This window comes from Xenopus laevis, chromosome 9_10L (genome assembly GCF_017654675.1).
Source record: "Xenopus laevis strain J_2021 chromosome 9_10L, Xenopus_laevis_v10.1, whole genome shotgun sequence".
NCBI lineage: Eukaryota > Metazoa > Chordata > Amphibia > Anura > Pipidae > Xenopus > Xenopus laevis.
In genome coordinates, this window is record NC_054387.1 from 105451622 (window position 1) to 105464325 (window position 12704).

The window sequence follows — 12704 nt, forward strand, 5'->3', positions numbered from 1 at the left end:
CATCTTGGGTATACTAACCACCTCACTATTCCTTCTTGGTGGGACATAGGACTACAGTTTCTCACTGGCCTTGGGGGTTTACTATCACAGGAGTCCCTTCACCCCAGCATCACTAAGGGTTGGTTACCTTATTCCTCTGACTCTTATACTGAGACCTACCTCACCTCTTGCAGATCCACCTTCTGCTAGTTAGTATATGATGAAATCCAGCAAGAGACTGGGCATAAGTTCCCTTCTGATTTAAACACTAGGGAGCCAGGTATTGATGTACTACCCCTGGGCTGATGAAGAATTCTTCCATCTCACAAGTTACTGATTGGGATCTTTCTAAACAGAAGGGCTCAAATGTATTTCTTTTGTAAAGCACCACTTTTCTGCTTTGTCCAATAGAGAATGTCTCCACTGATAATCAGGCAGTTCATGTTTTGTAAATGTCAGCATGAGGATAATTATTTTCTATAACAATATAGTAACTCCATATATTTGGAGAGAAAAACATTGATTGTTGATATTAACACCTGCATGATAAAAAATACTGTCTAATGTGAAACCAGATACATCAGTCATGTAACATTTGTGTGCTTCCAGCTGCCCAGAGATGCTGGAACTCCTCCAGCCAAGAAGCTGATGATTTTTAAGAATTAAATTAATTGCATTCCTAGTGTTTATTAAAGATTTGAATGGCAATTCCTTGAGCTGTAAATCAGAGCAGAACAACAATGTGCTGTGCCTGATGGCTATTTTAGTCCACTTGTGTTGACAATTATAATCCCTAGACATTCTGAGAGCTGAAACCACACCAGAAGATCATTCTGAGACCAGGGGGCTTAACTTGAAATTAGGGATGCACCAAATCCACTGTTTTGGATTCGGCCGAACCCCCGAATCCTTCGTGAAAGATTCGGCCGAATACCGAACCAAATCCGAATCCTATTTTACATATGCAAATTAGGGGTGGGAAGGGGAAAACATTTTTTACTTCCTTTTTGAGACAGTCACGTGATTTCCCTCTCCACTCCTAATTTGCATTTGCAAATTCGGATTCGGTTTGGCCAGGCAGAAGGATTCGGCCGAATCCTGCAGGAAAGGCCAAATCCCGAACCAAATCCTGGATTCGGTGCATTCCTACTTGAAATGCTCCAGCCTATGTTGAATTCCAATCCAGACCCGAGTCCTTGGCTGGCCTAATGTTAATACCCAATGTTGTTCTTGCTATAAGGAGAGAACAGGATCTATCCAAAAAATCTTCAGATTTCACTCAGACAGGGAAAATGCATTTGCAGTAACCTCAACTTATTCCTAATTTGTATTCAGGGAAAATTGTCAGCAGACGGCTTCTTCCTTGCACGGATTAGAGCGGAAAGGCAATCTGGGAGAGAAAATGTGTGTTTCAACACATAAATATTATGGTGATGATCTGATCACTTATTTTCAGCAGCAAAATACCTTGCAATTTATTTTTCGGTCATCCGCTTCAGGATCCATTTATCATGGGAAATAGGGATTCTATATTATTGTATCCAAATCAAATTCATGATGCCAAGAGAGATGTTTTGAGCCCAGCAGTAGCCAATGATGTTTATAAATCTAAAAGCTTTTGGTCAATCTCCCCGTTACATTTTTGTATGCAGAAACATCTGCCAGCACAGCTTATACCCAAGTCAGGTACAACAATTTAGGTAGAATAGTACAGAATTATGACACTGACTTACTGAGAAAGTTAAATTATATATTTAGGAACACAGTTATAAGGTCTTCGGATACTGGAACATGCTGAATATCCATGAGTACTGAATCGCTGAAGTTCATAAATTATTTCATAGGTGGCATAGCAAGGAGTAATGAGTGAATCCCATTTTGCTAAAAATGAGCAAAATTGTGGGAAACTTCATAAATTAACAAAACATTTTTTTTTCATGGTGACTTTTCCTGCTTAAAATACATTGGAGTCTATGGGCGTTTGCCGTTTTTCGCTGCAAAAATATGTTGGGGTCTATGGGCATTTTGTTGCAGTGGTGGTTTCGCAAAAATATTCACTGATGATGAAATGCTGAATTTTTTTCTGATTACCAATAACCTTTAGAATAATAGTATTAGTAAACTTCAAGTATATACAGGAATAATAATATATGGTGTGTCTATAAAGATTATTCACATTGGGTTGTAAGGGAATATATATATCTATCTAACCAAAACTATTTTTTTGGCCAAAGATCATTCGCTGACTTTCTGTATTAAGTGGGATACTTCCTTGTTTTGTGACAAAAATTTTCCTCCCCGTCTCTAATTTGCATATGCAAATTAGGATTTGATTCGGCCGGACAGAAGGATTCGGCAGAATCCTGCTGAAAAAGGCCTAATCCTGAAGCGAATGCTGGATTTGGTGCATCCCTAATTATTGTATTTGTCCATTGGAACATATCTAATCTGCAAAAACTGCACACATTTTTAAAATATTTGCAACATGACAACCATACTAACGTTTGTAGCATGTTGCCACTGGCTAGGTGTAGCATCCTACCTGATGTTGAACCGCTGACCTGTCTATATAAGCAGACAGTAAGGGCAGGACTTCACGGGCGATTTCGCTGCGATCCGATGCGCTGCGCAAAATCTACTTACCTTGTTTCCATCGCATCCGACGTGACGCATGCGATTTTTTGCAGCGCGTCGGATCGCTGCGAAATCGCCCGTGAAGTCCTGCCCTTAAGGGCCTGGTTCACTGCTATTGCTATCCCATTTGCAAGTAGGCTTGGCTTGTTTCATCTGTTACTAATTTCAACACAGGTGATCAGTATTAGCAATTAGTCTGGCAATATAACCCCCTGCTCTGCACACACTTACTGCCTGTTATTGGTCAAGCTTACTTTGTTCTAGGGGCAAATTCCCTAACTGGCAAAAATTCACCAGCAACGGCTTTGCATCCATCGAAACGATTCACCAGGCGTTAATTCGCTAGGACAAAGATAATTGACTAAAGTGCGAATTTGCGTCGAGGGAGCCGAACGCTGGCGACTTTTCGCTAGCGTTATTTTGGCAATCAAAGCAAGATGCGCTAGCGTTGCCTAATTTGCATACATCATGAAATGTTTAAGTTACATGGACGTATATGTTTAAGCAAATACATTACATTACACAAGTCCAGGGGACCTTAATAAATAAAATAGAGTTGTTATAATGCCCTACTCATGAGCCCACTGTATAGTTTATGTTCCATATATTAGAAAATGGAGGGGGGGAACCCGGTTACCCCAAAAAAAAATGTACGACCCTTTGCAGACTATCACTCAGAAAAAAGGAAAAGACCCCAGCGTTTTTTGGGGCTTAGAAAAATTTTGCACTAAAAATTGAGGAAGTCCTATGCACTCCATTGCACTTCGCCTGGTCTGAGCTGGCGAAAGAGGTAACGTTCAGTAAAATCTGCATTTTAGTGAATTTGCGGAGTTACATCCAATCGCCAGAGCGAAAATCCGCCTGGCTATAGAGTGCGAATCTGCGACGCACCTAAATGACGTCACGCTGGCGTATTTTCGCTAGTGTTAGTCACTTCGCCCTTTAGGGAATCTGCCTCCTAGGTTCCCAGCTTGTTCCTGACTTGCGTTTTCCTCAAGATTCTTCTCCTGTTAATCTGGTTCCGACCTGGCTTGTCTGACTACATCCAGCCCCTTCCTTATGGGTCCGTCCCCAAGAGTATATGTTCAGCACCCTTGCCTGCCACAGTGAGAGTACTTGATTCTCATTTGGTGACATCTGAGAAGCTGGGGACCAAAAGATGTCTGTTAAAGGCAGAAGAGTATGTCTATACAGGAAACCGTCACTCCCCTGGAGTTTGGATTTGACATACGTGACACTAGGCATGCTCCATTGTGCAATCCAGGTTAAAATATATGGCATTTAGTAGAAAAGACCACCAAAATACGTCCGAAAGAGCATGAAGGTTCAAATCATGGTGATAACAAATTTCAGAGGTGAGAATGGGTCCTAATAAACTGAAAACATTCTTTAAAACACATCATCTTCAATAACTGCATGAAAACGATGGCAGATGACTTTTTTTAAATTTACTTTTCAACATATCTATTGTGCTTTTTATTTGAGGAGATCAAAACCCTGTAATGAGGAGCTCCAAATACAAATATTTTTTATTAATCCAACCCTGCTGGGAACTGTTGGCTTTAGACTACGTCGACTACAGCATGTTGACCTCAGGCTGGATTTTTTTCACACAACAGATATCCAAGTGAGCTTAGGTTTCTGTTGAGTAAGAAAGTATTTTGACCCATAACCTGCCCAGTAGATAAGATCTTTATTAATTACATGAGAAGGTTCCAGACTTGGCAAAGCCTGTTCTTTGGAGGCCGTGTGTGATCTTTTTGACATTGATAATAGGATAATTGCAGACTTTTTGTTTACTTTGTGATCCATTGCTAGGACATATTCATATAGCTGTATTAGAAATGTCAAGTGAGACAGCAGGCTTTAGACTTACAAATAATGACAATAATATATAAGGAGCAAGGTAAATGTTTAGAAACAGTCATATTTTTAAGATATGTTGGCGCTACATCTACGTCTGTGTATGAAAGCTGGTAATTGGGTTATTCTTCTTTACTCTCTATGCTTAAAGATAAGCCAGTCATTTCTCTTATTAAGCTTTTTCCTATTGGCCGGTTCCAATCTTATGATAAGTCACTAGTGGACTCGTTCTTTATTCACTTAGCCCACCAATATACTTGTGAAATGAATAAGCGTTATACATGCTCGGCACGGAAAAGGGAGCTTTACTTCATGGCATTCTATTGCATTTATTATAAAAAAAAAAAATAATATTTCATTTAACACATGAGACGTTTGAGATCTATTAAATCCAATGCAATCTCTGACAGACGTGATGTATTGCTTTTTCTCCAAAAGTCCCCATTGTGTTTTGATTTTCAGTGCATTTAATTCCCATTTTGGTTTAAAAATTATATGGCTTTCGTTAGGGCTGTAAAAATCCCAAAGAAGTTGCAGGAGTAAATGTATTTATTGATTTGTTCTTGGTTTCCATTCAAACAGAATTTTGCAGATGATGTACACTATCTGCTGGGGAAAAATGTTCTGGGATGCTTGTGGTATTTTAAGAAGCTCTCAAATTTAATATATTTAAAGGGTCCATACACCCTCTAATAAATCGCATCTGACTAATTGCATATTGTTTGTGAGGTCTGGAGGACAGACCGGTGGTCAGTTCCTTATGCAGCCAAGATCTCCAAAGTTCTCTGCATATGGAGCACTCTATTCTATGACATTTTGAACATTGCTGAGAGATATAGAGTGAGTGTAGTTTCTCTAAGACGACCTGCCATTTCTTATTTCTGTGTTCTATATTACGTAAAGCTGATACTCTCACTCACTTGCATCTGAAGCCATCCTCAATTTCTCAATGCCTGTAGCAGATTGCTGAGGGTTGTATGTAAGCCTAGTGGAAATTCAAATTCTAAAGAAAGTGAAGACATAAAATGTAATTATAAATTGTATAAACTTCTATCACAAAGCTTGTTGAGTAGTGGTCACACTTTCTCAGTAATATAAACTATGTAGAGACTCTAGACAGATCTCACATATAGAACAGGTTTTCTCGGTTACAGAACTAGGATCTTCTTGCGAATAAGTTATTTTTTTTGATGATTAAGGAAGTACAACAAAGGGTTTTTACCAATGTCTTCTCAAATTATAGTCAGTATATAGATGTCACGTACTTAAAAAAGTACATTGACCCTGTTGTATAGAGATATGATTGAGAGGAAGGTAAAGGGTTTTGCTACTGTTGCACCATTGATTACTTGAAGGAAAAGGTATAAAAAAATCATATGATTGTGAAAACAAAATTATCATTGACACTTTTCAATCATAAGATTCAGGAAAAACTCTGCACCTGACAGTAACCCACAAAACCTTAACCCGTACATGACCCTAACGGTTAACCCACAAAATGTTGCCATTGTAGGACTCATGCCCACCCCATACCCATGTTCTCTCACTCTATACTTACTGCTCTGGTTCCAAGATAGGGAATCTTTGGAGCAGTGAAGAAGTGTACTTCCCTAGTCTGACCCGCAGCCAACCCTATCCTACAAAGGTTGGCCAAATTGCCCAACTGGTGGTCAACCTGCAGGTCACCGTGGGTTTTTTAGGCCGACCTCACCTCACTAGTCAGAGGGTCTGCTTCCCCTGTTGTTTAGCCTGTTGTCTGTCTTATTGAGATATGGTTGACAGGAGGATCAGGAATGGTTTTGCTAATGTTCTACCATTGCCTACTCAAAGGACAGTTGCCTTTGGTGTCTTACATTTTATGAACCCACAGCAGTCAGAGGGTCTGCTTCCTCTATAGTTATGCAAATATATATTTATTGTACTATGAGAAAGAGACACTCTTCTTTTATAAGGCTCAGATAGCTTATCGCACTTGTTGACTAGAGGCCTTCTACACCTCATGAAGCCACAACACTCTGGGATCTGGTTCCTCTCTAGTTACATCCCTGGTTTTTCAGTTTGTTGTCTCCTCTATAGAGATATGAATGAGATAGGATTCTGAAGTGCATTGCTATTGTTATACTATTGTCAACTCAAAGGATAGCTATTAAATATTTACCTGTAGTTGTCACGTGCTTGAGAATAATGATTGTCCAGGAAGTAGCCACCCACAGTTTTTGTTGTTTTCAAATTGGTGTTGGCAGGAGGAATTTGTCACTGACTAGCTAAATCAGGAGTGCCCATACTTTACTAATGCGAGTTCTACTTTGTGATGTTATCCCATTATGATCTACATCCATAAAATATTGTTAGCATTCTGTTAGCATATTACTTAAATATTGCTTAATGAGAAAGTGTATAGTGCTATATTTAACAAACAACTATTTCATATGTGACCTTAACAAAATTAAATATCTAAATGAAAAGCATGAAACAAGAGGGTGATTTAGACAAGCTGTTTGTTGACAGTGTCTTGAGATCTACTTATCACCAGCTAAAGGTCTACTGGTACCTTTTGGGCACCCCTGGGCTGTAGGAATTCCCTTTTATAAATTATGTTACGTAAATTACTTTAGATTCAGCAGTAGCCTTCTGATGACTTATTCAAAATATCACTCTGTGTTATTTATAATTGGAATTTTAATCACCTTTACTATATTAACTATCTTGGGACGACATCAGAGCACAAGTAAGTCTTAATCATCCAAACAAGCATATTATTGCCATTTACATTGATCACTTGCTTTATTGAAGATGTTACATTATCCTGCGCTTTCTGCTGTGCAATCAGTCTTCTATTGTCTGCTTAATCTTCAGCGACTTGTACAGTGCTGGCAGCCCCGTTCGCAGCCGAGCAGCATGTATAGAAAATGCATACACCTGTGGGCTTATAGAGATTGAATGGGACCTCCTGATTCCACAAAGACCAATAAATGGCTTTTTAGATGACAATGATTTTCTGTCAGTTCAAAGACAAGATTGATCTGCGCATCATGCCTAAGGTTAAAAGACATATGCATCCACCAGTCTCTCTAACAAGCAATTAATTGCCATTTTAGCACAGAGAAACATTTCTTATCTTGGCTGTGTTTGTGGAGATAGTTTAATGGTATTATATTGCAACCATAGACGTGGTCACTTTATAATGATTGCCTCCCATGTCATCACCATAGTCATGTTATGTTGTTACTAAACTATTAGGTTTGTTTAGGTGTTGAGTTTGTAAGCTTTGCCTAGTAAATTAATCTGTGCCATGCAGCTTTTCATATCATCTACTGTGATTTCTTTCCATTTCCACATGTGCTTTAAATGGAAAGAAACCTTTCTTTGCCACCTTAGCAGGACAGATCTTCTTTGGTTCACTCACCTGTAAGGTCCTGCTGGTTTGTAACACTTGCAGACTAGGGACCGTCTCAAAACTTTGATAAAGACAACCCCCTGCATGTTGTCAAAACCTCTTGCCAATAAATGTACTGGAAAGTCCTTTAAATGATACAGGATCCATGGAGAATGCATAAAGTATTTTGCTATTGGATCATCCATGTGCCTGCACCAGGTTTTGAGATATTTGAGAAAACCGAAACCTACTTGCAGACCTTTTACAAGTGGTTTGTTTATGTACTCACAACCAAACCCAATGTGTCTTCTGTCTTTATGTCTGGAGAAAAATCTCTACACCCCAGTCTGGGATATGATTATCAGTTGAGGTGAGAAATCAGGGACGCCTTACAGAAAATCCAGCTAAAATTTGATTTAGTTTTTAAAGCGATCTGTAAACCTTAATCTGTTTTCAAACTAGCATGTGCCCTTATCCTCCAAATCACACAGCCGTTCCACTGTAAAATATAATTAACCACATACTATTGCTATAGAATTATTGTTTTTTTTTCACTTTTTTAAATTTCCTTGAAGAATTCCAAGGAGTTCCTAAAGGTAAAGCAGCTGCCATTTGACTATATCTTTCTGTATCCTGTGTGCATAGATCAGTAATTATCAACCTTTTACATATTGTAGCTTGAACCACCATTTTGTGATGGTCTGTGTGCTGCCTCAGAGATCACCTGACCAGAAATACTACAGCTCTATCTGTAACAGGAAAAAGTATGGGAGTAAAATACAGAACTTTGTCCATTTATTGGCTCATGTGACCAAACATGTATGTTTGCCCTTTATTTGTTTGTGTGCACCATGAATCTCATGTTCCCAGGGGCAGCCCTTAGTAATGAAAATTGCAATTTTCTTTTTAGGATTACCTAATGACACACACTACTTAAAAAGTACAGGTATGTACTCAGTTTTATCCAAATAATCCAAATTTTTAAAAATGATTTCCTTTTTCTCTGTAATACTAAAACAGAACAGTGTGCTTCATGCAAGCTAAGATATAATTAATCATTTTTGGAAGCAAAATCAGCCTGTTGGGTTTATTTAATGTTTGCATGATTTTCTAGTAGACTTAAGGTAGGCAAATCCAAAATACAGTAAGATCCATTATCTGGAAAGCCCCAGGTCCCAAGCATTCAACATAAAAGGGCACATACCGGTATAATTTTTAATGCCATGGTTTTACTGTATTGAAGCAGGCTTTTACATATGAACTGTTTTTTATTTTTATATATATATATATATATATATATATATATATATATATATATATATATATATATATATATATATATATATATATATATATATATATATATATATATATATATATATATATATATATATATATATATATATATATATATATATACAGACTATGTTGTAGGGTATAACTATGAAGATTTTCATCCATCCAGGTCATGGTATATCTAATATAAGTAATTCAAAAAACAACTGGACTTGCTAAGTGAGAAATTGCAGATGTTTCACTACTCATCCGAGCAGCTTCTTTAGTTCAACCTATGTTCTCGGGCAGGGATCCCCAACCTTTTGAACCCGTGAGCAACATTCAGAAGTAAAAGGAGTTGGGGAGCAACGCTAGAATGAAAACTGTTCTTGGGGTGCAAAATAAGTGCTGTGATTGGCCATTTGGTAGCCCATATGGGGATTTTCAACCTAAATTGAGGCTCTGTTTGGCAGTACACCTGGTTTTTATGAAACCAAAACTTGCCTCCAAGCCTGGAATTCAAAAATAAGCACCTGCTTTGAGGCCACTGGGAGCAACATCCAAGGGGTTGGAGAGCAACATGTTGCTCACGAGCTACTGGTTGGGGGGATCACTGTATAGTTTTCCTTTAAGGCCAGTTCTACTATATGCCTTGGCTAAAGGTATCTGAAAACATGTTTGGCCAAAAGTATCTGCACAACGTTTTGAATTTGTATCCAGCAGTATCCACATTTCTTTTCTAAACATGCATGCCCTCAGTGGAACACTCACTGTTTCCCTTTGTACCAGCAGCCTACTACTAGTGTAACATAACTATGTGCAGTGCTAAGCATCAGCTGGATTCATGGAAAGGCCACAACTATTGAACTCTGAAGCACAACTATTGGACTCTAGAGATATGAATCTGTCTTCAGGCTGGGTGATCTAGTCTGGGTTTTGTCAAAGCCAAACAAATGCCGCTTGTCTGAATGCATACTGGCAGCTGTTGAGTTTGGTGGAGGAGCGGGCAATAATGTAGGGAAAATACTAGACAGTTCCAGCACATTAATGCTTTTATGCACAAAGCAAGGTCTGTATAAATTTGGTTTGCTGAGATAAGATTGGATGAACTTAAATGGACAGAACATAGCTCAGACCTCAACCTAGCTTGTTTGATGAGTTAGAAGGCGGTGTAAGACAGGCCTTACAGCTGAATCTCAGTATCCCAACCTCCTTTGCTCTTGTGGCAAAATAGAATTAAATCCCTGTAAATGAGAAAACCAGTGCACCTTTTCATCAGTTGTCCTACACCCTAAAGCAGCACCCAGCACATGTTTTAATTCCTGTAAAAGGAAGAGGACCACATGAAAGGACAGCTGTCACTTATGTAGCACTACCATTGGTGGAAATGCAACATCCCTGAGCACATGGAACGTATGCAGAACTGCCAACCTACCAGTGGGGATCAGCCAAGGAACACAGCACAATCATGTATGAACGGGAGGTTCATTAAAGGAGATCTTTATTTGTTGAGCTCATTAAACAGAAGTTTAAAATGGCCTAAAGCCGGTGAAGAAAAAAAACCCCTTCCAAACAGGATTAGCCAAAGCAATGGCTGTGCAATATTTTGTAAACAGTAGGGAAAAAAACTGTTCATCTTTGAAGTCATGGCATTAAGTTCATAGCAACCTCAGGGATATTGTTCAATATAGAGCGTTTCGAGGCAACACGATCCTTGTACTTAATGAAGGACTAAATAGATATTTAATTGCTACCAAGGCACTTTTGGTAAAAGACTCCTCGTAATTATTGTGTATCCACTTGTACAGCTTGTACAACAAAGCTAATAAAACGTGATGTGAATGGCAGTGTGAAAGGAGCTCGCAGGGCTTGGAAACAGATTTAAACTTCTCTTGGCAGTGTTTCCTGTTGCTATAGTGTGTTATTCGTGCAGCTATTGGCGTTTAGTGGCATGAAATGGATTTACTAATATACAAGCTGATGTTGATTTCCTCTTTACTTTTGTACATTAATACGTACAACTTCTGTTACCAATTACATAAATGGGTATGGGGAAAAAACATACAGTATAAGTTAAGTGTGTGTGTGTGTATATATATATATATATATATATATATATATATATATATATATATATATATATATATATATATAAAATAAGTATATATATTATCAACATTATTGGTATGCAGTTTAATATTTAAGAGGAATAATACCTGTATATTCGGTTTATATTGATTATTGCCCATCTGACCTTGACCTTAATCAAGTCTCATCATTTCTATGAGAATATTAAAATGGAGTATGCAATACGTAACGTTTTACTACAAACACTGAACAATGGCAAACTGTGAAATGTACTACTTTTTGCACTTTTCTTTGTAGCAAATGAGTGGGTATTTCCCTTTGCCCATTAGTGCTTTTCAACTACCAATCCCGCAAGACCTGCACATGCTGTTAACTCCTCAATAGATTTATTGAGGTGCTGTAGTGTCTTGTGTTTCCTGTGACTATTACACAAGTTCAGTAGATCAAGATGTTTATGACGGCTATAATTAATTTCCTTCATCCAGGTCATGATATACAACATCTAACCATGCTAGATTTAAAGATACTAAACTACTTAGTAATCTAGAATACTTTCCACAACCTATCAGCGAGGCTTCTAAATGAAGGTGATGAATGAGGAGATCAAGATGGTACAGGTATGGGACCTGGGGTTTTCCGGATAACTGGTCTTTCCGGATACCTTAAGTCTACTAGAAAATAATTGAAACATTAAATAAAATAAACCCAATAGGCTGGTTTTGCTTCTAATAATATATAACTAATTATAAATTTGTTTGGATCAAGTACAAGGTGCTGTTTTATTATTACAGAGAAAATGGAAATAGTTTTAAAAATTTGGATTATTTGGATAAAACTGAGTCAATGGGAGGCGGCCTTCCTGTAATTTGGAGCTTTCTGGATAATGAGTTTCCAGACAACGGATCCCTTTCCTGTAATAACATCAATACAGTGCCCAGCAGTACCCATGGGAGTAGATGCAAAAGGCTTTTGGGCAATGGAAGTCTATAGCAAATGAGTGGTGATATGACATACAGTATATAATCATTTATAATGTTTCCTGTATGTGTAAATATAGATACGATCATACAAAGAAAAATGTATAGGCAATTATTAAAAAAAAATGGGGTACGCATGAACATCAACAAGGGAGCCTTGGTCTACCTATGTGCCTCTAGTTGGGCATGCCTGTTTTTGAGAACTGAGTTTCATGTTATTTCATAACTTTTCTTACAATTACACAGAACTGAAGAAGCAGGTGGAGAGCGCTGAACTGAAAAACCAACGTCTTCGGGAGGTCTTTCAGACGAAAATCCACGAGTTCCGTACCGCGTGCTACATGCTGACAGGGTATCGCATTGATATCACCACTGAGAATCAGTACCGCCTTACTTCCATGTATGGGGAACATAAAGAAGATAACTTGCTGTTCAAGGTAACGTGCTGCTTCATTAATTTAACCAGCTGATATATATATATTTTTTTTTTATTTTTACTCTGGTGTTTTCAT

The 12704-nt window shown here is 38.1% G+C and overlaps 1 protein-coding gene across 5 annotated transcripts in view; it reads left to right on the plus strand.

Annotated features, from left to right (window-relative positions):
- Positions 1 to 12704, plus strand: part of mad1l1.L (mitotic arrest deficient 1 like 1 L homeolog) — a 501886-nt gene that overhangs the window by 355797 nt on the left and 133385 nt on the right. For 3 of the 5 annotated variants that reach the window (XM_041575521.1, XM_041575523.1, XM_041575522.1), the window contains 2 exons: positions 8763 to 8798; positions 12439 to 12629. In XM_041575521.1, coding sequence (XP_041431455.1) covers positions 8763 to 8798; positions 12439 to 12629 — 227 coding nt within the window. 5 annotated transcript variants of the gene reach the window in all.